Here is a 25776-nt window from a genome sequence, read left to right as displayed (position 1 = left end):
TATAGACACGCAATGAGCAAGTCGGCGTTGACTGGGAAAAAAGTCGCCCGAGCCTCTTTGCAGCGCCGGACCCAGAGTTGATCCGAGTCACGTGCCGTCTTTAATCATTTAAACTTCGCGATTTTTTTTTGGATCCTGCCAGTGCTTACGATGATAAGTTGATAGGGAATGATTATTTTCATGGTCTTATCAGATTGAATGAGAAACTATAAGACTCATGTTGCATTGTTTTTGGAAGTGAAAGTGCCAAAATAGGGGATATATCAGTGCCCGAGTGAGTTCCGCGGAGACAGTTCTAACGATCGGGCTCAATCACCACTATGGAGTTCTCCTTGTACACAAATATTGTCAATGCAACTGCCCCAACTGGTATGCTCTGTAACCTTGATTATTCTTGGTGACAGGCAGCCCCTCCCTTTGGATGATTATTATCACTAAAAGATATCCCACTTGTTTCCCCCTCCAAAAGTATATATCTAATAGTTCGGTTCAATCATCCCGATAGTCGATCTCGGATCTAGAGCCTTCTTGGGCAATATCCAAGCAATTCGAGATATCTCCCCCGACGCTCATTCCTAGTTATAGTTGTAGTATAATATAGAGTGATATAGTCGAATGAGAATCAAGAAGAAGCAAACTTGCTTCAGACTAAGACTGACCTGATACAAAACTTCAGGGGTTCCCTCTTCCCCTCTCACTGAAGTAAAATCGGGGTGGATTCTTTGCCTCCTGAGAGAGCCACCGCTCCTTCCAAACCTCCCCGCCTTCTCCTTTACCCATCCACCCATCTTTCCACAACCCTCTTCTCTCGTTTCGAATTTCTCGAGAGAGTCGGGACTCGTCACGATGGATCCCAACAACAATAACAACAACCGCCAAAACATGAATTACGGGTACAACGACCGCAATTACAATGCGGCTAATAACCGCGCCTATCCCACTACCCCATCCGCTTTCCCTCAACCCATCTATCAGACTCAGGGGGCTCAGGAATACGTTGACCCCTCAAACCCGGCCTACGCTCCTGGCTACTTTATGCCCAACCCTTACCCACCTCAACAACAGTATGGCCAACAACTCCACACCGCGCAACAGGTGCAGCAGCAGCATCAACAAGCTCTGCAGTCCCCGCAGCCCGCCTATCAGAACCGTGTGGGCTACAACAACGACGGTACCAATGGTCTGATCCAGCAATTTTCCAACCAGGATCTGAACGCCAACCGTGGGGGATTCTTCGGTCGGGCAAACTCGCCTGGTCAGCGACCTCGTACCGCTGGTGGCTCTCCGGCCCAAGGTCAGGCTCAGGCTGCCCACCTAGTCCCTCCTATGCCTCGCAGCCCTCGCCCACCGGCAGAGAATGAGGAGCTTCAACGATTTTCCGACCGATACTCTGAGAATGTTCACAAGCGGGGTAAGGCAGCAAAGGAATTGGTAACGGTTTTCTTCCACGAGAACATTGAGCGTGCCCGTGATCGCAACATGCGGTAGGTTTTCCGATCGCCCAATTAGGTCTTGACTTTTGATCCTTCGTCCGTTATGTTGTGCTAATCCCATGTTTTTCTTGTCTTATAGATCGGTGGACCTCGACAAGACTCTTCGGGACCCAAACGTTGTTGTCGACAAGAAGCGCGGAGACGCTGAAGTGATTTCGAAGAGAGAGTCAGACTTCCTTCGATTCCTCCGAACTAAGGAGACCCCTCAAAACTTCCAAACAATCAAGATCATCGGGAAGGGTGCTTTTGGTGAAGTGAAACTGGTTCAGCGCAAGACCGATGGCAAGATCTACGCCCTCAAATCTTTGATTAAGACGGAAATGTTCAAGAAGGATCAACTTGCGCACGTCCGTGCCGAGCGTGATATTTTGGCCGATTCAAAGGATAACCCTTGGCTAGTGAAGCTGCATGCCTCGTTCCAGGATTCAGCTTATCTCTATCTGCTTATGGAGTTCTTGCCTGGTGGTGATCTGATGACCATGCTGATCAAGTACGAAATTTTCTCTGAGGATATCACTCGCTTCTACATGGCCGAAGTCGTTATGGCGATTGAAGCTGTTCACAAGCTTGGTTTCCTTCATCGGTAAGTAACTTTGTTTCCTCTGAATACTCCAAATCACATGGCAAATATTAACATACAATTACAGTGATATCAAACCGGACAACATTCTTCTCGATCGCGGTGGTCACGTCAAGCTTACCGACTTCGGTCTTTCGACAGGAGGCAAGAAGACACACGACAACGCCTATTACCAGAACCTTCTCAAGAACTCCACATCAAAAGACCGCAACCGCAACTCCGGTTACTTCAATGATGCTATCAACTTGACCGTTTCCAACCGTGGACAGATTAACACTTGGCGAAAGTCTCGCCGTGCTATGGCGTACTCAACTGTTGGAACTCCCGACTACATCGCTCCTGAGATTTTCAATGGCCAAGGATATACCTACCTGTGCGATTGGTGGTCTGTCGGTGCTATCATGTTCGAGTGTCTTGTTGGCTGGCCTCCATTCTGTGCCGAGGACACCACGGACACCTACCGTAAGATTGTCAACTGGCGTGAATGTCTCTACTTCCCAGATGAACTGGTTCTCTCGCGTGAGTCTGAGTCATTGATTCGGAGCTTCTTGTGTGATCCCGAACACCGCGTCGGAAGCGACGGTGGCCAACACGGTGGTGCCACCCAGATCAAGAACCATCCATTCTTCCGTGGTGTAGTTTGGGAGCAGCTGCGCAACATCCGCGCGCCATTCGAGCCACGTCTCAGCTCCAATATTGATGTATCTTACTTCCCCATCGACGAGATTCCTCAGGAAGATACCAGCGCTATCCATCGTGCTCAGGCCCGTGCCATGCCGGACTCCCAGGAAGCCGAGATGAGCCTTCCCTTTATCGGATACACTTACAAAGCTTTCAACGCTTTCCAGGGAAGTTAGATGCCTGGTTAATGCATTTCCTTCCTTGGAAGCTTCTCATTGAGTTTGTACCTCAGACCTGGCAATTCATGGGTTCATGGGCGAAGGCAGGCAGGGCTTGCATCACCATGACTTTTTCTGCATGTTTGAAGCCACATGAAATCTCAGATTGTTTTGATCTTGTCACGAATTGTCATTCAGCATATCAGCGCGATGTTTTCTGAATAATGACCCCCAGCGTCGTTTTGTGGTTCCAGTTATTGTTATTTAACGCCCTCCATGATGGTGGTAGCCATACTGTTCGCATTCCCTCATGAATAGATGGGGCTGTCAGAGTATCGGGCTTTGCATGTCATGTCTTGACTTGCATCAATTAGTCTTTAAAAATTAAAAAGATCACCCCATTTTCGCGGAACCTATTGATTTCTTATGACCGTACCGGGAAGCTAAGCCGTCAATATGCTGTAGTGAATGGTTTTTTGTAATGGAACTCCATGCTGATCTGAGAAAATAGGTATCATAAATCATCATCTTGTTCCAATTGCAAAGCAAGTCCGGATTGTAGGCTCAGGCGTGTAGCCGATGCTAGATTCCAATATTTTACCTGGCCAACTAGGCTCCATTAAGGATCAGGATAGCCGATCTTATTGCCGGTTCAACCACTGGCAGAGCCGTATCCGGTGCTAATGCGATGCACGTTGGCAATATTTGACGTATGCCATGTATATCGAGTTGGCATCACAGTGAAAGTTTCAATATCAACTAGCTGCGATGCTACCGTGGAACATATGATTTGGAATCATGTTTTTACCGCCATTTTTGTATGGTATCCAGATCTCGGCTACCATGCAGTCCTCCGTATAGATATCTATGTGGCTTCCTTTCCCGGAACCTTGGGAATGAGACAGCTCCATATTCTTGCAATATTTACACAATTGTTCTCTCCACTTTGCTATATTCCAAAGTCTACTTTCAGCACATTTAGTACGACAATTTGCTGCATTTCGTCAGTCCGAGTGTCCCTGGCATTTGCTGTGAATTCTCAGTTGTCAATCTCGCGAGCAAGGGGTTAAATTGTTGACCGATTCTGCCACCATCAGGAATGGAGATACGCGGATAAATCAAACCCAATCATCATACTGTGAGATATGGGCGATTATTTGTACACCCTGTTAGATTCTTTCAATGATTCAAAGTGACGGAGCTGGTTCAGTCGATCCACACTCAATGCAACGCTGGATCTATGCGGGTCTGAACATACTTCCAATCCTCGACTATTCATCCGATTATAGCAGCTTTTCTTGGATCGTGGATCGGGTCGAACCACAAAGTGGAGCTTCCATTCTGTACATGAGACAGCATTAGACTTTGGCCTATTCTCATATTCTCACATGTTTAGCTTGAAACGCCACTCCTCCAACATGGTGTCGGAACATCCAAACTCAAGTCCAACGATGGGGGATCAGTCGATTCCAGCCCAAGATGGCAACCAATCTCAGAAAATCACGCCAAAAATGCTATGGCTCTCAATCTGTGTCTCATCCGCTGCATGGATAGCTGAATTCGACATCGGTTACTCGGGCATTGTTCTGATTATGCCCTCTTATCAAAAAGCGTTTGGCCACTGCAGCCACCAGCCCGACCCAGTGACCGGAGACATGATCGAAAAATGTGTGCTGTCCACCATACGCCAATCTCTCATCAGTATTGCTATACTATTTATGGCTGTCGGTGGCGCCTTGGCTGGTCTCTTTGGCTCAATACTCGGTCGCAGAGCAACTATACAGATTGCTTGCCTGTTCTGTATCATCGGAGCCGCCGGCATGCTGGGTACATCTGGCAACTTTTTGAACTACATGGTGTGTAAATGTATCAATGGGGTTGGGATAGGCCAGCTTCTTGCTTCAAGTATTGTCTACGGCTCGGAATGTGTGGTCGCAAGCAAGCGTGGCCTTCTACTTGGTATCTATAACATTGGACTTGCGATGGGGAGTGTCGCAGCGGCAGCTGTATGCGCTGGGTCTGCTACCCTACCACCACAAAATGATTGGCAATGGAAAACACCAATCATCTGTCAAATACCATTGGGGATCATCCTTGGCCTTGGGGTGATGCTTTTCCCTGAGTCACCACGTTGGTTACTGCTAAAGGGAAAACAAGAACAAGCGCGGATGTCATTTGCAACGTTTCAAAATGTAATGGATCCACATTCAGTCGAAATAACAGCACAAGTGGAAGATGTAAAAAAGCATCTTGAATTTGAAAAATCACTGGATGCTACTACTTCCTGGCTTGATCTTTATCGCGGCACCAACCTTCGACGAACAGCAGTGTCGGCGTTCATTCTTATTGGCCTCGCTATCTCAGGAGCTCAGTTCGTGGGTCCATATGCTGCCCTATTTCTCAGCGGCGTGGGAATCAAAAACCCGTACCTAATCAATGCAATTGTCGGCCTTTGCATTCTCGGTGGTGCTCTGATCGGCCCTTTCGCTCTGGATCACGGGGGAAGAAGATTCTCAATGTTATTCGGATGGACAGCTATGGCCGCTTGCATGCTCATATTATCTTCTGTCAGTACAGCATTGGGAGAACACAACCCGACATCCCAGACGGTTGTGGTTGTATTCCTCTGTATCTGGGCTTTTATATTTGGCGGATTCATTGGACCGAGCGTTTGGCTTGCATCTGCTGAAATGCACAGTGTTCGAATGCGCACAATTGGGCAGGCCAACACGACATTTCTCTATGAGATTTTTAGCTTTGGTGCCACATTCTGGACGCCTTATATGCTGAATGTGAAATATGGGAATATGGGTTCGGATGTGGGGTACTTTTACTGCGGCGTAACTGTTGGAGTTACGATTCTTGTGTTTTTGTTTGTGCCGGAAACGTCGAGACTGACACTGGAACAAATTGATGACTTATTTGTGTCTGGGAAGAAGGCTTGGAAGAATTCAACGAAAAGAAATATTGCAATTTCTCGTGGTCAGTGTTTGAATTTGTCGAAAACGGAGCATGAAGCTTTGGTTACTGGGGTGCTTCAGGATTCATCTGCTGGAACGCCACCAACTGAGTCCTCGACCAGTATTGAATAGTAGGTATGAATGGTTATTATGGAGTCGAGAAGAAACAAACTTTTGGGTAAAATATATTGAACCAGAAAATTCTTCGTTGTGATCTAGATGGAAGCAATATAGAGAAAGTTGTATACTTAGTTAACTATTGGGTGGATCCTGCTTAGCTAATCATTTGACCGCCGCCGAAAAGAAAATCCCGCTTATCGTCAAATGTTCCATCCAGTTCCTCCAAGACTCATTCGCATCCGAAATTCAAGACAGCCACTGCCCTCTCTACCCTCCTCGACTTCCAGAAACCCGTCAAATCACCCAATATGTCTCGCGAAGCTTACCAGGTCCCTTCCATGGGCACCCAGAACGCCTTCAGCACCGATGCCGGATATGGCAGCGCCATGGCTGTCGACAAGTCTTCTGTCGCCTACCTCTGCGGCGAGTGCTCAGCCCGCGTTACCCTGAAGTCCGGCGACCAGATCCGTTGCAAGGACTGTGGTCACCGTGTGCTCTACAAGGAGCGTACCAAGCGGTGAGATTCTCTAGCTTTGATATGGTCTGGATGCTGCCGAGCGCATGAGCTAATACTTTCTTTCTTTTCCAGTATGGTGCAGTTCGAAGCTCGCTAAAATAACCGGGTGTATTGGAGAATAATTTTCCGGGGCTATTGTGTCTGCGGTTGTTGGAGTTAAGGGCACCAGCGAAGGGAATGAGCCCGCGATATCTTTGTCGCTTTTCTCCGCTTTTTTTTGACGAATGATGCATTATCGGCGCTTGGGAGTTTCTTAAATTTCATATGCGATATGAGATACTGGTGTTTGCTTATATTGGGCAAACCATCGAAATAAAGGACAATAAGAGTTTCTCTATCACGTTATGAAGAGTTTCTACTTGACTGGATGTTTTCCTGAGGGCGATAGCCCTTCATGAAATAAATTAAATCAGAAGTATTTCACGAAATTTTAATACAAATCGAAGTGGATGCACATGTAGATAGTAACCGAAAAAAAGCCAAGAACCATAGGCTGCTGCAAGAGCTGCAGCTTCATGAAAGAAGTGACAATAATTTTTGACGGAAGAAGCTTAGTTAAGCTTATTGCTGACTTCAATGAACTTTTCCAAGTGTTCAAGGGCCTTTCCGCTCTCGATGGCCCAGCGAGCCCGTCGCAGACCTTCCTTCCAGCGGCCACCACCTGGACCACGCTCGGTAATAACCTTGCCATCATCGCCAGGACCCATGTTGCTAGTCTCAACTTCGCATACACCTGATGTGACAAGTAGTGCAGCAACGTTCATGAGAACGAATTCGACAATGGGGTCCTCGCGAGGCAGCTGATTGCGAAGGATGCTCATGAGCTTCTCGGCGTTATCCTTGGGCATCTTGCGTCCATAGACTTCACTTAGAGGGTGGGATGGGACACCAAAGTCCGAAGGGTGAAGCTTGAATGTATCAATCTCAACAATTTGACGAGGATTCTCTTCGTCCTCCTCGCTTGAATCCCCATCTTCGCTCTCAGTTGGCTTGTAGTTAGGATTAGGCTTGGCAGTAAGTCTCCAGCAGTTTGTGTATCCAGCACAACTGATCTCATCCATGTCCTCTTCACCACACACCACCATGGCTTTCTTAGCACCGGCCTGTTTAAGAGCCTCTGCGAAGACTGGGCCTAATGCTTGGTATGCTACACCGACTACACGGGCCTCAATTGCCCACTCAACTGGGTTCGCAAGCGGTCCCATAAGATTGAAGATTGTTCGAAGACCCAATCCGCGACGAACAGGGTTTGCGTACATCATGCCGGGGTGAAAATTAGGAGCAAACAGGAATGCATAGTTTGTTTGTTCGTACACCTTGGAAATATTTTCCGCAGTAATAGCGTCGATGTCCGGCGCAATGGGCGCAATCGCCTTGAGGACATCCGCGGAGCCTGAGAAAGATGTCTGTGCTCGGTTTCCATGCTTTGCGGTCATCAGGAATGGTGAAGCGATGATAGAAGAAGTCGTTGAAACATTGAACGTAGAGTGTGAATCACCTCCGGTTCCGACAATATCGCACTTTTATTGGAGAGTAAAAAGTCAGTATGAATGACCGATATATATTGGCAAAGTGAGAAATTACCAAGCCACCATTGTAGTTTCCCTCCGCCTGTCCGCGCTTCTTGACCACTTGGCGCAAAGTGCTTTTTTCAACAGTGCAAGCTGCTTCTCGCATGCGGTGTGAGCATTTTGCAATGACGTCGGGTTGTTTGTCTTTGCCGGTGGAATGAAGGAGTGTGAGGAGAGCGGCCGTTTGAATATCGGAAAGGCGATTATCGAAGATTAGAGCAAAGGCTGAAGCGATATCATCTGCGCTTACACGTATTTCTGCGGTAGCGGGGTACGCAAGGCGTTTGAGAAGCGGTGATATGGACACCACTTCAGGCTTGCCCTCTGTAGATGTAGACATTGTGGAGAGCGGAAAATATGGTGTCAGGAGCTGTCGGGTGTACTTTAGTACACTAAGAGGGACCGAGAAAAGGGATATAATGAGACAATGGCTGAATTGACACCTCTATGCAATGAAAAGAAAGTACAGTGAGTCAAGAATGCTGCCCCTCACCGCAGTGACACAGATCAGGCAGAATAATATACCGCCCTGGAGCCGCTATACCGCCTTAGGCCCCGAAAAATATCACCCGAAAATGCTCTCTGCGTGAGCCTGCCGGAGGCTCTCTTGATCCACTATTTCCATTAAGCAATTGTGAGAATATCTTTTCTCCGATATCACACACCATGCCGCCGCGGCTACACATTTCCTCGCTTCGGCGACAAGCCCTGCGCTGTCCATATGAACTCCAATTCGTCAGGAGTGCCAGCAGCGCCGCAGCTCCGGCTGTTACACCTGCAGCACCTATCGAGCAGATGACACGATCACCAGCACCAATTTCGCGTTTCCCTCCTACCCAAAAACCGTCGCACCGGAATCCCGAATACCGCCGCTCACAACTCCTCCGCCAATACACCTCAATCCTCCGTACATCCCCTTTGATGGTCCTGTTCCAGCACAACAACCTCAAGTCCATGGAATGGGCATCAATTCGACGAGAACTCACGAAGGCGCTCGAAAAAGTCGACGAGAAAATCGCTGCTGAGGGTCGCACAGCTCCGGCCTTAGCCCCCCATATCAAGGTTCAGACCGTCCAGACCAGCATTTTCGAGGTTGCTCTGCGCATTGTCGAACATTTCCGACCCAACGATGCCGCATTGGCTTCAGGGAAAGCCCCAAGCGCCGTCGATCCTATCACCCAAACATCTGCCGAGCTTCCCATCCTCTCCGGCTCAAGGGACGATCCCGCCCTTACTCACGACCTGTCCCGTGCCGCTCATGCCGCGGTCAAGCACCTGAAGGGTCGCCATGAATTTTCCGACATCCTTGTTGGTCCAATTGCCGTCCTCTCCATCCCCACGGTATCCCCCGAACACATGAAGGCCGCCTTGTCTATCTTGACACCCAAGGAAGCCGGCTTCCCTGCTCCTACCCGCCGAGCTAACCCCGATTACCATGACCCCATCGTGCAGAAGGGTCTGCAGAAGCTTAACCTGCTCGCTGCGCGCGTGGACGGTAAGACCTTCGATCTGAACGAGACCAAGTGGATTGGAAGCATTGAGGGTGGTATGGATGGTTTGCGCTCTCAACTTGTTATGGCCCTGCAGAGCATGGGCTCTAGTGTCACTAACACCTTGGAGGGCGCTAGCAAGAGTCTCTACTACACTATGGAGAGCCGACGAAGTGTTTTGGAAGATGAGCAGAAGGGCGATGGCGACAAGAGCGAGTCCTCATAACTTGGTGAGGCCGTTCTTAATTTTGTATAATATGTCATATAGTCTGGGGATTTCTACCATATAGCATCTTTGATTTCTTTTTCTTTCCGGAGAAATTTATACTGTATTAGCAAACAAAGTTTACAAAACTTCAATCGAGAAACTCTTTCATGTCGTACGAAATGTAGCCCGATTGAGTGTTACAAATAATAATATGATATAAAGTCAATACAAGTATGTCCTGACTATCTACAAATCATCTTGATCTATCAAGCAGACCTCGGTCCGAGTGCTTAATCCTTCTTCAGACGCAGCTTGGCATTCATGCCAACAATGGCACGCACTAGATCCCAGTCTCCATCTAAGCCAACCCAGTCAGTCACTAGGATACCAGTCGCACAATCACCATCATCATCCTTATGACGACGACAAATGTAATCAACAATTGCGGGGTTGACCTTCGCAGCAATCTTCTCAGGCCATGTATCTGTCTTCCAGAAGTTGCTCGCACTCAAAAAGTTGATGAAGAAAGGATATTTGCGAGACTCTTGCACATTAGGCACCACGCCTAATGGATAGTGCACATGCGCCGCCCGATCAATGTGCTCCTTGACAAATTTAATCTTCTTCTCAATGTTGGTACTCTCTTGGACCTCATAGAAGTCCTGAATACAGAGTTCTCCGCTCGGGCAGGTGGCGTTAGGAGTATTATCAGCCCAGGAAGCAGCATCAATACCCCAACCGTTTCCTCCGTGCTCCTTCTTCAGTTCATCATCAAGGTTGAAGCGACGAACGAGTACGATCTTTCCACGGGCCTCGCCCAATGTTGGGATCTTAGGACGCACCCACCAGCGACTGCCTTCGCCGGCATAGTGGCGGTGCAGAATTTGAGCCAGTTGCTCGTCTTTCGCATCACCGGTTCCTTCACGCTTCACGGAGATAATTAATGACTCAGATGGGTTATGCTCGAGGAAAGTATTGACTTCCTTCATCAGATCCCGAAAGTACTTATTACCGGTCAGTGAAATGGGGAATACGCTGTGTACAAGGATCAGCTCGTCCTTCTCCGGCTTGTCTGGGTACTGCGGCTGAACACGGATATCGAAGAACCGAACACCATTCTTTAGTTGCTCTTGCGGACTAACAGCCTGACAACGCACGGAAGGTGGGGCCATTTGACACGTTGGCGAGTTGTGAGTGCCGGGGATGGAGAGCGCAGAAAGCAAGGTATCATCGCGCAGCTCACCCATCCAGGCACTGGAGTTGGCTGAGGAGAAGACAGTCAAAAATGACTCTGGGGTAATATAGATGCCCGTGAAGCGGTGTTTCGGGTGATCAGCGAGCGCTTTCATAGTCGCCGACTCGGATGTCGGAACAGGTGTTTGAATCTGGTGCTTTTCACCCTCAACCTCAAAGGTCAGACGCATACGCTCCTTATCGGAGTCCTTGAAAGCTCGTCGCTCAGTCTTCTTAGTAGTGAAGGGCTCCACGTGGATATCGAGATCTTTCACCTCATCAAATGGATGGGTTTGATCCGTAATGGCCGCGACGGTTTCATTGGTGCGGGTTTGATTTGTGAGAGCCCGAGTGAAATTTCTAGCTAGGGTGGTGAAATTATCACCCTGGCTTTGCTCCGGTGCCTTGAAGCGCTCGATGCGCTTCAGCACAATTGGGGTGCTTGTGTTGTTGCGGATAGTGAGGAATTCGGCTACCATGGTGGATGAGTGTGCGGGTGGGAACAGTGACGATCTGGATATGAGCAATTGGGATCTCAAGAAGGATAAGTGACAAAAAGAGTTCAGGGTCTCGAGAAAGACCGGGGAGCTGGACCTAGAGCTGAATACCCCTCCATGTGATCTGTGGATGCGTTGCTCTCTTGGCGATCGAAGCTGATTCGAAGATCACAATGATCGGTGACGCTAAGATCCATTTCCCTTCCAGGCTGCCGTTTTCATTCGCTCGAACTGTACACTTTGATCAATTTTGGAGTTCGTACCTATAGCTGCACCATGTATGTATACATTATTTTCTGTTTATCTTTGATTTGGGTTGAAATTGAATCAATTGTATCAATTCATTAAATACCAGCTGCTGTGCCTATCGAACTATTCGGACCCGAATATAAGCGGCCAATCATAACAGCTCAAGATGCTAAACAATCATTTTTCTATCATGTTATAAGGATGGGGATTCCAAGGTGAAACATGTTCTGTATGTTCTGTATTTTTATCCATCATTATTGTTGTTTTCTCTTCTCCATATTTGGCGCTACCATTTGAATATTTCAAGCAAAGCGCGAGCGCTATAGCGAGTACAGTTGGGACTGTATTGTTCTTATACATGAGCAAAACTGTGGATCGACTATATACAACGATGTCGCATTTTAGATATGATGAATCATATATCATCATGCACACATGCATATATGCATATCATAATCCACTCGATGCTAGTACCTACTAAGGTTAAATTAATACGAAGATTTACTGAGTCCTTTGCCTACATTTGAAATTAAATGTGTATTGCACATGTGTATATATCATCCAATGCGACCGTACCTACAATAAAGATGGCGATAACAATATTTAAACACATCGTAGAGTCATTATTGCATGAGATTATTCGAGAGATAGAGTGGATAATCATTGAATGGGAGGTTAAGTGCAGATCAATTCCCAACAGGGATGAAGAATTTCGCGATTTTTACAACTTGTCTTGTCAAGACGTGACTACAGAAGAACGTGAGTAATCTTTTTCAAGATAAATTTGCCATTTCATGATAATCTCAAAACAGTGGGGTATAGATCCACAGGGTCGGGCTTCATCTCCCGAGTCCATGTATGTGACGATGCGGGGAACCCGGAATTTGAATCCCGCAATTAGGGATAAGATACGGGGCTCACTTTACTGGCTCAAATTTATCCATTTTTAAATCACATATTATTACTGTGAACATAGGCCGCTCACGCGACCAGTTATGGCTTCCAATAAGTTGGCTATTGCGACAGTATCCCTGGGCCAACATCCATCGCACTCACTGGATCGTAAAATTCGCGCCGCAGCCAAAGCTGGTTTCAATGGCCTCGAGATAGTTTTCTCGGATTTAGAATCCTACTCAAAGTCTCTAAATGTCTCTATTCTGGATACTGCCGACAAAGTCAAAGAACTATGCAATCAGAGCGGCTTGGAGATTCTTTCTTTAGCGCCGTTTGAGAACTATGAAGGGGACAGATCCCCATTGAACGACAGATTGCAAAAGGCAAAGCTTTGGATGGACGTCGCCCGTAGACTCCAAGCACCATATCTGCAGATTCCTTCTCATTACGGACCCGATGCTCAAGGAAACAACGAAGTTATTGTGTCGGAGCTTAGACAGCTAGCGGATCTCGGAAGCTCAAAACAACCACTTGTGTCGATCGCATACGAAGCTCTCTCATGGGGTACTCATTGTTCCACATGGGAAGATTCTTTGAAGATTGTTAATGCAGTGGATCGTCCCAATTTTGGCTTGTGCATTGACAATTTTCACGTTGTGACAAAGGTGTGGGGCGACGCCTTTGCTTTATCTGGAAAGTTTCCTGATGCAGACCAACTTCTCGAAGAAACATTGCAGCGTTTCGTCACGGGATGTCCTATGGAAAAGATATTCTTTATCCAACTGTCTGATGGCGAAAAATTCGATCCTCCATTTTCGAAAGAACATCCCTGGTATCTGGAAGGCGAGGCGCCTCAGTTTACATGGTCAAGACATGCACGGCCTTTTCCACTAGAGACACAGTTTGGGGCGTATATGCCTATGACTGCGATTGTGAGATCATGGTTACTGGAGAAAGGATATGCTGGTTGGGTGTCTCTTGAAATCTTTGATCGGCGCATGCGAGATGAAAACAATGGGCCAGAGGACTCCGCTCGACGAGGAGTCGAGTCCTGGAGAAAACTACAAGCGAGTCTCAAGGCATCCAATTTGTAAATATACATACTTCAAGTTTCTATCAAATTGTTGTTTCACTCTGCCTTTGGACATATCATCTTAATTGTTTGGTTAATGAATAAAGGAGCGTGATCCAAGGTCTGATACATGACTTTAAATCTACCTGCTGTACCCGTGGACCTCTAGGAGTATCGAATGGAAATTTCGTTGACAGGCCTGAAGATAACGGCGGTGTTTTCATACTAGGTATCTAGATCTATGTAATCGGCTCCCCGAAGAACCATATGTCCAACACGTTTCAAGTCTCAGGGTCAGTGTATGAAGCTTTTCAGAGGTTTTTTTCCTCTCACAAAGGCTCTAATTCAGGCATCGTGATGCCTAAATATATATTTAGTCTTGTAGAATCGCGGTACTACTTTCCTTAAGTGCACTCCAGGCTGTCTTCAAGGAACTGCTTCTTTCTTTCCCTTGGTACTGCACGGCCAAAAAGGTAAAGCGTAAATTGAAGTTTTCTTTCTAGACCGATTTTTATTGGATGAGATAAAGTTTTTTATCAGCCCTTATACCACCTCAGATCCTTATCTACTAGAACACCCCCACATACAATGCGGGATAGAAGCAGGGAATGCTACCGTTCCCCGCGCTTCAAAAAGCTAATATCTTGAGTCGTAAAGATTAAAGCAGAGATGGGGCTATCTTCATTCTAAGTTGTGAAGTGTTTACAGCGGCTCTTCTTCCTCACATCAAACATCAACCCATCCATTGCAAGAATGGTGGATAATATTGTCAGTTCTCGCTCACCTGATACTAGAGGCTATAAGGAAGGTGATGAAGATAATGAAAAATACACCTCAAACTTCAAAGACTCGGATCCTCCTGAGCTTGCCGAGGTAAAAGAGCTAAGGTTTGTTTGGCACACGGCGGTTCCCTTCAAGTTTCAACCGAATCCAGATGTACTAACATACTTTTGATTCAGAAAGGGTCTCCAACAAAGGCATATTCAAATGATTGCGTTGGCGGGTACAATTGGAACAGGACTTTTTCTTGGATCAGGTCGCGCATTAGCTAACGCTGGGCCTGCTGGAATCTTGTAGGTCAATAATATCTGTCATCCCGAACTGGCAATGTACTGATAAACTTGGAACAGCATGGGATATCTGTTCATGGGATTCTTGGTATCTGGGGTGACGCTTTCAATTGGAGAGTTAAGCTCTCTCGTTCCTCTGAGTGGAGGTGTTATTCGCCCAGCAGCTTATTTTGTTGATCCGGCACTCTCTTTCGCACAAGGATGGAACGTTACTTATCAGTATATAATCTCTATCCCCGCCGAGATTTCAGCAGCATCGATCATTGTCCAGTATTGGATTACAGTAAACAATGGGATCTGGGTGACTGTTTTCAGTGCCATTCTTCTTGCAAGCAACATTTTTCTTGTCAGAATATATGGAGAAATCGAATTTACATTGGCAATCTTGAAGGTTTGCTTAATTGTTGGTATGAATATTATGGTTAGTATCAAGGTCCAAAAAGTCACAATGTCTCCCGAAAAGAAATTCTGACATATAGTAACCAACCTAGGGTGTTGTTATCACAGCGGGTGGAGGCCCTGATCATAAAGTCATTGGTTTCAAATACTGGCAAGATCCCGGTCCATTTGTGCAATATCTTAAGATCCCAGGATCATTAGGTCAATTCATGGGGTTTTGGACAGTTTTTGCAAATGCTGCGTACGCCTACTCCTCCATAGAGACCATATCTATGGCGGCAGCAGAAACGCATGCCCCACGAAGAAATATTCCAAAAGCTGCTAAAAGGGTTTTCGTACGAGTGATGCTGTTTTACGGTAAGTAGTGCTAAGAAACATGTCTTATTCCTATCTGACACCTCCCAGTGATCTCTATTTTCATGATCACTCTTTTAGTTCCATCAAATGATCCGATGCTTCTCAGAAGCTCGGGCACTGCTGCGCAGTCACCTTTTCTGATTGCAGCCACTCGAGCTGGAGTTAGTGTAGTACCCCATATTATTAATGCGATTGTATTAACCAGTGCTTGGAGCTCGGGAAATTCAAGTATGATCCCCATCCAACGATAAAGAACGGTAAGCTAATTTGTGATAGCTCTGCTAAGTGGTTCTCGAATTCTCTATGGTCTTGCTCGCGAGGGACTAGCTCCTCAGTTCCTTGCTCGCACCAGTCGCTGGGGTGTGCCATACATGGGTGTACTTGCCATTGGAGTCTGGATGGCTCTGGCGTACATGTCTCTAAGTGCTACAGCAGCTACTGTATTCACTTGGCTACAAGATCTCGTCGCGTGTGCACAGATCATGAGCTGGCTTGTCATTTGCACTACTTACCTACGCTTTTACTATGCTATGAAGAAACAAGGAATCTCTCGAAACAGACTCCCTTGGAAGGCGCCTCTTCAGCCGTACGCCGCATGGATGACTTTGATCTCACTTACCATTATACTAATTACGGGTGGATATACTACTTTTATCCATGGGCAGTAAGTCGTACCCGTAGATCTTCGATTCTAATAATGGCTAATATTTCCCAGTTGGTCGACTGAAACATTTATATCCGCTTACCTTGACATTGGCATCTTTGCGGCATTTTATCTCGGGTACAAGCTTTGGTATAAAACTAAAATCATTTCATTGGATGACTCTCCTGTTGCACGATTTGTTGAGATTGCAGAGAATGACCCTGATCCACCCGAAGAGCCCAAATCGAAATGGTCTATAATCCATATTCTATGGAGTTAGATATAACATTGGGAGCCAATTTTGTGAGCTGACCGCAATGAAGAGCCAGTGGAGCCGGTGGAGCGAGGGTTTTTGGTTGCATCTTTTTGGTGTCATTTGCTGCTAGCGACCTTGACGCATATGTAGAGAAATGGGGACAGTGTAGAACAATCTGGTCCCTGGAGTCAGAAATAAGTAGTCTTCAATGGCTCAAATTACGAGAGAAACATGGTAATGAGTTTAATTCAAATGATCATGTTAAAGAGTGACTGTACAATGTCACGATCCAAGTCGAAAGTCCCCCTCTTGCAGGCTCCACTAAGCACTATGTAAGCCTAGGTGTTGGAACAGACACAGATAACCCGTGAATCAACCTGATTTCTCTAAAATATAGAACAAGCGAGCTGAAACCTGTTCCAAAACGCCACAATTTTCCACTTTCCGGAATCAATGTTACGTCGCGATTTTGAGCTCCAATTGATCACCGTGGCGTGAGGACAAGTGGATGTTGATCTCAACGCTAAGCTTTAGCTGCAGCAGGAGCCACATCATGGCTTGAATTGACAATCAATCAACGGCCTCCCTCTTGGCACCATTTAAGCACGTGTAATAGCTGGGCAATTTATTTTGAGAGCTGATAAGAATTCATGCATAAGTGGCCAGATCGTGTTAGATCAAGTTCTATGATGACTGGGCGATATCGGCGCCTAGTAAGGATATTTAAGGACAGAATGTTGCTCCTTAATTTGCTTCACAGTTCGCAACATATTTGGCACACTTGAAGAATATAATGGCTATCTCCCACTACGGCGTCTGGGCCTGCACCCCCACCAGCTACGAAGCCCAGAACCCAGAGCAAGACTCCAAGTCTCCTCATATTTACCTGCATTTCACCGATGACTCATCTTCAAGCAAGAGCCTCGAGGCTGCAATCAACGTCAAATCCACCGATAAAGACACCCGCCTGGTCTTTTGGTTGACACGCGACTTTACCCATCCCATCACTGAGCAACTCTCCAACCTGGATCTGGGTTTTCATCTCACACAATCACAAAGCTCAAACCAATCAAAGGTTGCAAGCCACAACCATGCAAGCCGTCACCGACATGTCCGTCGTGATGTAGCCACTCTCCAAGGATTGGATTTTATCCGTACCAAGGATCTGGTGAACATCGACTCTGGCGAAGTCCTTCCAGCGGACGCCTCTGGTCCCGACAACGATATTTTGGACAAGCTGGATCCTATTATTTCGGATGCTATCAACAAGAAGGCTACGGCCTATATCTTTGGATCGTCTTATGGATCAGGTATCCATGATATTCACATGAACCAAGGGAGTCTGCCAGGTTACTCAAATGGCATTTATGAGGATGGAGCACTCTTATTCAAGTTTGACGATGGACATTGGGAAGCTGTTTTTTTGGCTTTTGCTTCGCAGAAGATCCCCACAGACGACAACGGAGAGTTCGAATCGAACAGCAAGTCTCTGGCCTCAATCCTGGGCCAGAGTGAGTAGAGATAAGATACACGTATATTTAGGCTGAATGTGATGGCTTCAATTATTTTTTCATTGGTCAAGAAAGCCTGACGATATTTATTGAATCAAGTATACACTGCCTCTTCCACTATATCTCCATGCCGTCATCTCTACAGATGTAATAGTGACTGGAGTCTTGGGACCGCCGTGATCAACATCATGATCCTCGGGCACATGTCTTCTCTTCCGCAGTAACAATAGCTGGTAGAGGTGGCTCATACCATATCTTTGGCATAAAGAGCAATATACTCTTCAAAGCCAATGGAGTCAATGCCTGTGTCATAGTCGCATCCAGAAGGCTAAGGCCCGGAGCTTTAGTATGCATACATAACTTATCCATATCAATCCGATCAAATCTTCCAGGACCCCCATTCTCAATTGCATCCTCCGCCCGAGCCCAAGAAAGTGGATTAAGTATGACTGTCTCATGTGTATACACTAATCCCGCAGGATTAAATCGAGCTTCCACCTGCAGCTCGCAATTCATCACCCCAACTTTCCGTTCATCCCTCATGAAAGCAGAGGCATTTGGCCCAGACTGTGGCTGAACCACCTCATCCGTGGTAGAGTAAATTGATGTCGTTGTTACATATGCCAAATCTCCTCCATTAGAGCGCAGTGTAGCGATGAAGCTCGCATTACGAGTTTGATATCACACAGCAAGCGTACCTGGCTGGGTGCCGCTGAATGGAACGAGGCCCCAAGCGTTGACAGTACCAACAAAGTCGGCGGATAGACAAATGAAATTGTTCACTTTATCCTCTTGTGCTGGGCCAGTACTTGAGGGCCCACTGTATTGAGAGATTCCCTTGAGACCACCCAATAACAGCAACTTTCTTCTGCGTGCGGGTTGCTATGTAGTTGATAGCGTATGCGACGTGCTGTGCATTTCTGGGCGCCTCATCACACATTCGACCAGGGATATTTAACCATACTGGATGTCCGAACGGGCTGGCTTTGAGTAGTTTTGCGAAGTTGGGTTCGAAGGCTTCACCGCCGTATGTACCTGTTCCTGGAACACGTAACACAGGTGTCTTGCCATCGCGACCGAATTTGGAGTTGTCGGAGATGAAAATTGTAGATCGAAGAACATTTCCTTCTATTGAGTAATGTGCATCTTGATCGGATGATTTGGGATAGATAGAAGCCTCTGGGTCGGAATTCTGATTCTTGTATGAGTTGATAACTGGTCCTCCAAGGCCAAACATATTGTCGCGGTGGCGTATTCGGAACGGAATTCGAGATCAACTTGAACAATGAGTTCTGAGAACCAACTTCTCGATATGTTTATTCGAATTTTGTTTTGTACTGCTGCGTGAACAAAGTCCACGCGCAGGGGAAGTACTTATACTGTTAACTGAAAGTTAAACACCTCAAAAAGACCCAATACTGTATACATTCTTCTATCATGCAAATCTGCAACCAAAGCCATTTCTCGCCATTGGCCAATTATGTTATCTATTTGCGTCGGCAGGTGTTTTCTCCGATCGAAAGATGGCACGTAATAGCGCGGAGTTGCCGTGACAAGTGCAGCTCCACGCGCGGCGCCACCACGAACATGTTCACCCCCGGAGCAACATTTGCACAGATTGGGCATCACACTTCCAAACAGTAGGGTGGTAATGCATTTTGATCCGAAATATCAGTGCTATTGCAGCTATAGATAAAAGGCTAGCTCTTCATGTGGCTGACAACTCGAAGTAGGAGTTGCAGTGACAAGATATGCGCAAGCCAGATGACAATTTCCATTCTGCACCAGCACCGAATGGGTATTATTATGACTCTGTGCAGGATAAGTTAGTTGCAGACCCTTTGAGTGATGAGTTTTCGGAACTGTGGAACGGAACAGCGCATCAGAATACGGTTGCTTTCCGAAAGGTCTTTGCACCTATGCCTGATGATACTGCCAAATCGTGGTAGCAATATGAAACGCTATTTTGGAAACAATTCAATGATCTGGAGGGCTTGCATACGGCTCAGGCATGTTGCGAAGAACAATTTCGCTGCTGGTGATGAGGGTTTAAAGGAGGTGAAAGAGGAATTGGCGAAAATCCGGGGTACTTTGGTAGAGATGCCTTTGGATTTCCTGGTCAACACTGACATACAAATTGAGGACCCGGGGTACAATGTTATCACGAGACAAGGATATGTCTGATTTTCGGAGGATCTTGTCCCAAATTTGAGCTTTCTGGGATTTACAATTGGTAGATACAAGGATTTGTTGAAATTTTGCATGATCTGATAATTGTGTTTTGAGATAATGGTGGGCGAGAATAGCTCAGTGACTGCTCAAGAAGAACACCAAACTGCTTTGGTTCGGTCTGTCGTATAAAGACACTGCTATGCCATTCACCCCGAAGCGTGGGGGTATCAAGAAGCCGTGCGGAGCAAGCTGAACAGAACAGAACATAGAATATCGCATCTAAAGATGCGAACATAGAGACAAAAACGCCCATAAATGACATATCGTAACGTCCGATCCATTAGTTAATGAGCCGAACAAAGAAAACAATGGCGTAAATCCATATTCTGCGAATCGCAGAATTCAAAGCAAAAAGCAAAAGAAAAGAAAAGAAACAGAAACAATCAAACTCCATGACACTTATTTGAGAAAGAAAAGGCAAGTCGTGTTTTCAGAAGACTTGCATGCAAAAGCCTGAAACTTCGTCTTTTACGAGTATTCCGCAAGCTTCTCGCGAACGGCATCCAGCACACTCTGTTGCACCTGCTCCTGTGGCCCTTCCACATTGATCGTAATAGCGTCCCACTCGCCCTTTGGCTCCTCAAGAGCTGCCAGTTGCGATTGAATCATGTCGCTCTTCATATAGTGCGACTTGCGCTGGCTAACACGATCCATGAGAACAGCCTCAGAAAGCTTGAGGTATACGAAGTGAATCTGCACGGATGACGACCCGTAAGCTGCAACACGCATGACATCGCGGTATTTCTGCTTCAGGGCGGAGCAAGCGACAACAACACCGCAGGGTGGGTGGGAGCTCTCGGACTCGGGGGAGAGGGCATCAATAGCAGCCTGGCGGAGGGAAATAAGCCAATCCCAGCGATCGGCATCAGTGAGGGGAACGCCGCTGCCCATCTTGTCTTTGTTGGACTTGGAGTGGTACTAATTGCGCACGAATTTATGTTAGCTCGTCATTTCTCTATCCCATCGGATTCTAAGGCGGTTGGGCACTTGCGCAGCGCGCCACTGCATACGGGGTACTTTTGTTTCACATACATCGTCGCCTTCGAGGAACGGACAAGACAGCGCATTGCGCAGAACTTGACCGACTGTACTCTTTCCGCATCCAGCGGGGCCGGTGACCACCCAGATATGCTGGATTTCCGAGGGCTTATTGGAGTTTTGGGAGAACATTGTAGTAGGAGCTGAGGAGTCGTTGGGCTTAAGGTCGGGCATGATGGGTACACTGGACGAGTTCACGAGGGCTGAGGGGACCGGGGGCTGAGGACGTTCGCCGGCAGAAAGCATGATGGAGATAGTTATAAGATGTCTTTTTTAAAAGTAAAGGCCCTGTCGTAATTTGAAAATGGCCCGGGGCTGGATGACGGTATATAACGGCGTTCCACGGGTCCAAGGGGGAAATAGGCCGGATGTAGAAGGTTGTTTGGTGAGCGATTGGAGGTTGTCAAGGACGCGGATTTTAATAGGCAATGAGGGGGGAAAGAAGAAGATTCCAAGAGTCGCGCGACTCTCAGGGAGATCTCCCCTACTTTTTTATATGACGGTGGAGTCCAGGGAAAAAGAAACCAGAAGCCGAGTGGGGGGAAGGTGCATATGGTCGTGATTGGCGCAGCGCGAAGCATACAGTAGTCATTACCCGAGTGGAGGAGTGGGATGAGTCTCCATTAAGTCGGGAGATCGATCGACGTCCAATCTCAAGTCAATCAAGCACAACGGATTCCTTTCTCTGCATATCATATTCAGAAATTAGAAGTGACATCTATTGAAGATGATAATGGAGCAATTGCACCATTGAGCAGCACAGTTGTTCGACTTGTCACGGATTCAGTCCGAGATGATGTCACTGTATGTAAGTTACGGTGTATCAAACAACCCCCACGCTAACGACACCGCCAGTTTGGTCCTGCACCATGTTTTTGTCTAAGTCAAAAGCAACACGTTGAACTCCGGACGATCAAAGGGCAAATAGGTATACCGAAAAAATTGCTCAACATTCCCGAGGTCCCGATGTGGAGAATATGTAAAACATTGAAGCCGATGTCATCCCTCCCATGATTATCCAGTTCATCTATCATCAAATATAAAATACGTGCAAACCACCACGGCCCTGCGGCTGAAACCTGCACCCCCACGCCTCTCCGGTCCATCCTATGCCTCAGGCGTGGAAATGCATAGGCGGCAACAATTTCGGATAGAATCCACGGCATTGATTCTTGGTTTCGAGTTTCAAGGTTTCAAGTGTTTAAAAATCACCAAAATGGGTAAGCGTGCCCGGGCTGTGTCAAACTATGGCCGCTCGGCCCAATATACCCCATATTTAACTCAACGGAACACAAGTACAAAAAGGAGCTGCGGAAGCGGAGAAAATTACTTCATAGGCTCGATTGCAAGGCGAACACTTTGAACGGTACATTTCTGACGCTACGGATAAATTGCGACGCTACGGCTAAACAAATGGCAACTTACTACCCATAGTTCATGAGTATAAAGGGAAAATACGCTCGTCCATGTGCTTCACCCCTCACACTAGGCCATCTATGGCAACGGTTTTTTTAAACATCAAAAGTCCGGGGAAGACAGTCATCCGGCGGTTGGGTAACAAGAGCTCGGTCCTGCGTAGGCCATAGTCTCATAGAATCTTTGGAAGTCTTGGAAGCATTTCGGGAAGTAGAATCCGCATCCATATGTGCAACCTCAGTCTCCGGATAGTTTGAGGACAGAATTATACTCCTAAAACGTGATTCCTGTTATCTCACGACCAACCCCGTCTCTGTTTAAGGTTTAGGTTCTGATTCATGGCTTGGGGGGGTGGTCAACAACGCGAAGAGGTGTATATGGTTGGTGCCAGCTTCTGTTTGGAGAGAACCTAATAGCTGACCAGTCCATGGAATTCATTACTTTGTGGAGTTCTCAGCCTAAAATCCTAATCAAGATCCCGTAAACATTAACACATGGCTTATTATTCAGCTGATCAGGAAATTGAAGTTGAAAAAGTCTACTCATAATACTACTTCCCCACTTCTCCACCGTTTCTTGCGCGAAGTCATGATCAAAGCATTAGTATCATCATCATGACCATATGTATACTGCGTGAGACCCTCTTCTGAACCGTTATCCTTGTTTTTGGTCCCATATAGTGCTGAAAATTAAACCCGATATTCTTGTTTGACGAGCTATGATGTCACTTTCCGGGGCTGTCAACTGTGCTTGATAAACTAGCATCGCATAGGGCTACAGGCTCTCCTTAATACCGTTGATATGTCTTCTTAAAGTTCCAAGTAATATGAATCTGGTTAATATCCACTTGATAGCAGTCCTTCTCAATTTGAGTAGTGTGTTTGAAGTGTGGGGTTTTCTTGTGGAGGAGAAGCTGAAAGTTTCGATAAAGCGCATTCAAGACAACCAACTTCCGAGCTACTGCTCGAAATCAGTCCTGGAATCAACTTCGGCAGTCTAGATATATGGAAGGCTTCCAAATTCATCGACGAAGACGAACAGTTCAACTGGCTTTGTATTAAAAGCCCGTGTCTGTGGCCAAAGTGTGCGGCAGAGAGCAAATTTACTTAGCATAGGTTATTGGCTAATCAATTTGAATCCAATTGGAAAATTGAATATCAATTCCGTGTCAAGGATAGCAATAATATGGGAAGATAGAACGGCGATGTGTAAGTTGATGTATTTGAAGTTGAAGTTCAAGCAGCCGGCAGCTGCCTACGGAGTCTTAGTAATCAACGAGGCCACGTTCTGGATCTCCGCGCAAGCTCACCCCAAGTGCTGCTAACTCTCACACCATGGCGTCTCTCTTCTTTTCTACTCCGGTCGATATTGACGTCGTCCTAGACGACCTCGATGACCGCCAAACGGTTGATGCCAAGCTCGACAAGGGCCGCCGCGAGCGGGTCCCCCTGTACATGGACGGGGAATCCGTCAAGGGCGCGGTGACGATCAGGCCAAAGGATGGCAAGCGATTGGAGCATACAGGCATCAAAGTGCAATTCATTGGAACAATCGGTTGGTTATCATGATGATCCTGCATGATCTGGAGCTAACCAGGCCTATTTGGGTCCAAATAGAGATGTTCTACGACCGAGGCAACCACTACGAATTCCTATCGCTGGTTCAAGAGCTAGCTGCGCCGGGCGAACTACTCCACCCCCAGACCTTCCCTTTCAACTTCAAGAATGTCGAGAAGCAATATGAGTCTTACAACGGTATCAATGTCAAACTACGTTACTTTGTGCGCGTGACTGTTTCACGGCGCATGGCCGACGTCGTCCGCGAGAAAGACCTCTGGGTTTACTCATACCGCATGCCACCCGAGACTAACAGCCCGATTAAGATGGATGTCGGAATTGAGGATTGTCTTCACATCGAGTTCGAATACTCCAAATCAAAGTACCATCTCAAGGATGTGATTGTTGGACGGATTTATTTCTTGCTTGTGCGGCTCAAGATCAAGCATATGGAGCTATCCATTATTCGTCGAGAGACGACCGGATCACCCCCCAATCAATATAATGAGAGTGAAACTTTGGTCCGCTTCGAGGTATGTCAATCAGCCGGGCTTTTTTCTAGAGCCCGAGACCTTATTATCATCACACGGGGGGCTTTTACTGACTCCCACTTAGATCATGGATGGCTCGCCTTCGAGAGGTCAGTACCCCGAGCATAGTATTGTTGGAACATGCGATCGATTTTCGTCCCATAAATCCATGACGAATTGTTCCGACCGAAATTCCAATCCTACAGATCACTGACCAAAATGCAGGTGAAACCATTCCTATCCGTTTATTCCTTGGCGGATTCGACCTGACACCGACCTTCCGCGACGTTAACAAGAAGTATTCGACAAGATACTACCTCAGCCTGGTGCTGATTGATGAAGGTACACTTTACCCACCCCATGACTTCTTGCATTCTATTCGTGGAAGCGAGCATTCAAGAAAAACACCCACCACGGAATCCCGTGGAGTAATTGGCTGGGTATATTACATAGCCGACGGTTTTTGAAACCATCACGGTCGGCCCGACTGGCAAATCCCCAGCAATTCTTGGCTCCGGCCTGTCCACCCCCACACTAAACCATACTTGGATTTTGCAGTGGGCTTTTTCTCCACGGAATTTCCACCAAAAACCCTTACTAGCTCTGAGGGCCTTGAGATACGTCCTCATACAGTGATTTGGTATCTAACTGACGGATTTTACGTATTATAGATGCCCGCCGTTATTTCAAGCAGTCCGAGATCGCTCTCTACCGACAAGCGCCCGAGATTGCCGCAACGCCACAGATCGCACAGCAGCAACAAATTCAACAGCAGGTCCTTCTTCAGCAACATCAGCAGGCTCTGCCTCCTGGATCTGCGACCGCTGGCCCGGGACGAGAGATCTCGAGTAACCATCAGCCGCGGCTGGAGCAGCAGCAAAAGAGTACACCTCCCGTTGCTGCGCCGGTAGAGTCGGTAGTTTGATTGTTTTCGTCTAGCAACTTGATTTGAAATCCTAGAGGGATTAGACATGTTCTCTCGATGGCCCTTCTATACCCACCTACCTCAATGTCCTCTTTTAACCTTCTACACTACCTTCCCGTG

General features: G+C 46.9%; 13 protein-coding genes across 13 annotated transcripts; 9 read left to right on the top strand and 4 right to left on the bottom strand.

Annotated features, from left to right (window-relative positions):
* Positions 1-846: 846 nt before the first annotated feature.
* Positions 847-2930, top strand: N7478_006382 (serine/threonine protein kinase CBK1; the record flags this gene model as incomplete). Its single annotated transcript, XM_056922596.1, has 3 exons — positions 847-1484; positions 1573-2076; positions 2141-2930. 3 exons carry the CDS (start codon positions 847-849, stop codon positions 2928-2930), a joined length of 1932 nt encoding a protein of 643 aa, XP_056780633.1.
* A 1400-nt stretch (positions 2931-4330) lies between these two features.
* On the top strand, positions 4331-6004 carry N7478_006381 (uncharacterized protein; the record flags this gene model as incomplete). The annotated part of the gene is made up of 1 exon (XM_056922595.1): positions 4331-6004. The coding sequence occupies one exon, from the start codon at positions 4331-4333 to the stop codon at positions 6002-6004; it is 1674 nt and encodes a 557-aa protein (XP_056780632.1).
* A 296-nt stretch (positions 6005-6300) lies between these two features.
* On the top strand, positions 6301-6513 carry N7478_006380 (Rpo12/RPC10 RNA polymerase subunit family protein; the record flags this gene model as incomplete). The annotated part of the gene is made up of 1 exon (XM_056922594.1): positions 6301-6513. The coding sequence occupies one exon, from the start codon at positions 6301-6303 to the stop codon at positions 6511-6513; it is 213 nt and encodes a 70-aa protein (XP_056780631.1).
* A 547-nt stretch (positions 6514-7060) lies between these two features.
* Positions 7061-8420, bottom strand: N7478_006379 (anthranilate phosphoribosyltransferase; the record flags this gene model as incomplete). The annotated part of the gene is made up of 2 exons (XM_056922593.1): positions 7061-8029; positions 8094-8420. 2 exons carry the CDS (start codon positions 8418-8420, stop codon positions 7061-7063), a joined length of 1296 nt encoding a protein of 431 aa, XP_056780630.1.
* Positions 8421-8746: 326 nt separating this feature from the next.
* N7478_006378 (mitochondrial 54S ribosomal protein uL10m) lies at positions 8747-9796 on the top strand (the record flags this gene model as incomplete). Its single annotated transcript, XM_056922592.1, has 1 exon — positions 8747-9796. The coding sequence occupies one exon, from the start codon at positions 8747-8749 to the stop codon at positions 9794-9796; it is 1050 nt and encodes a 349-aa protein (XP_056780629.1).
* A 272-nt stretch (positions 9797-10068) lies between these two features.
* Positions 10069-11490, bottom strand: N7478_006377 (phosphatidylinositol-specific phospholipase C; the record flags this gene model as incomplete). The annotated part of the gene is made up of 1 exon (XM_056922591.1): positions 10069-11490. The coding sequence occupies one exon, from the start codon at positions 11488-11490 to the stop codon at positions 10069-10071; it is 1422 nt and encodes a 473-aa protein (XP_056780628.1).
* Positions 11491-12752: 1262 nt separating this feature from the next.
* On the top strand, positions 12753-13745 carry N7478_006376 (sugar phosphate isomerase/epimerase family protein; the record flags this gene model as incomplete). The annotated part of the gene is made up of 1 exon (XM_056922590.1): positions 12753-13745. One exon carries the CDS (start codon positions 12753-12755, stop codon positions 13743-13745), a length of 993 nt encoding a protein of 330 aa, XP_056780627.1.
* A 731-nt stretch (positions 13746-14476) lies between these two features.
* On the top strand, positions 14477-16472 carry N7478_006375 (amino acid permease; the record flags this gene model as incomplete). Its single annotated transcript, XM_056922589.1, is given in 8 exon segments — positions 14477-14610; positions 14683-14796; positions 14854-15214; positions 15285-15549; positions 15628-15710; positions 15755-15806; positions 15826-16213; positions 16265-16472. 8 exon segments carry the CDS (start codon positions 14477-14479, stop codon positions 16470-16472), a joined length of 1605 nt encoding a protein of 534 aa, XP_056780626.1.
* A 769-nt stretch (positions 16473-17241) lies between these two features.
* Positions 17242-17967, top strand: N7478_006374 (uncharacterized protein; the record flags this gene model as incomplete). The annotated part of the gene is made up of 1 exon (XM_056922588.1): positions 17242-17967. One exon carries the CDS (start codon positions 17242-17244, stop codon positions 17965-17967), a length of 726 nt encoding a protein of 241 aa, XP_056780625.1.
* A 776-nt stretch (positions 17968-18743) lies between these two features.
* N7478_006373 (uncharacterized protein) lies at positions 18744-19196 on the bottom strand (the record flags this gene model as incomplete). Its single annotated transcript, XM_056922587.1, has 1 exon — positions 18744-19196. One exon carries the CDS (start codon positions 19194-19196, stop codon positions 18744-18746), a length of 453 nt encoding a protein of 150 aa, XP_056780624.1.
* Positions 19197-19710: 514 nt separating this feature from the next.
* N7478_006372 (phospholipase D/nuclease) lies at positions 19711-19908 on the top strand (the record flags this gene model as incomplete). The annotated part of the gene is made up of 1 exon (XM_056922586.1): positions 19711-19908. One exon carries the CDS (start codon positions 19711-19713, stop codon positions 19906-19908), a length of 198 nt encoding a protein of 65 aa, XP_056780623.1.
* Positions 19909-20659: 751 nt separating this feature from the next.
* N7478_006371 (gluconokinase) lies at positions 20660-21475 on the bottom strand (the record flags this gene model as incomplete). Its single annotated transcript, XM_056922585.1, has 2 exons — positions 20660-21109; positions 21224-21475. The coding sequence occupies 2 exons, from the start codon at positions 21473-21475 to the stop codon at positions 20660-20662; spliced, it is 702 nt and encodes a 233-aa protein (XP_056780622.1).
* Positions 21476-23979: 2504 nt separating this feature from the next.
* Positions 23980-25656, top strand: N7478_006370 (vacuolar protein sorting-associated protein 26; the record flags this gene model as incomplete). The annotated part of the gene is made up of 5 exons (XM_056922584.1): positions 23980-24199; positions 24262-24734; positions 24817-24841; positions 24957-25073; positions 25403-25656. 5 exons carry the CDS (start codon positions 23980-23982, stop codon positions 25654-25656), a joined length of 1089 nt encoding a protein of 362 aa, XP_056780621.1.
* Between the last annotated feature and the right edge of the window lie 120 nt (positions 25657-25776).

The sequence above is a fragment of the Penicillium angulare genome (genome assembly GCF_028827245.1).
Source record: "Penicillium angulare strain IBT 27051 chromosome Unknown utg000004l_segment0_segment0, whole genome shotgun sequence".
NCBI lineage: Eukaryota > Fungi > Ascomycota > Eurotiomycetes > Eurotiales > Aspergillaceae > Penicillium > Penicillium angulare.
The sequence above is the reverse complement of the archived record's forward strand: the minus strand, read 5'-3'. Positions and strand labels throughout refer to the sequence as shown.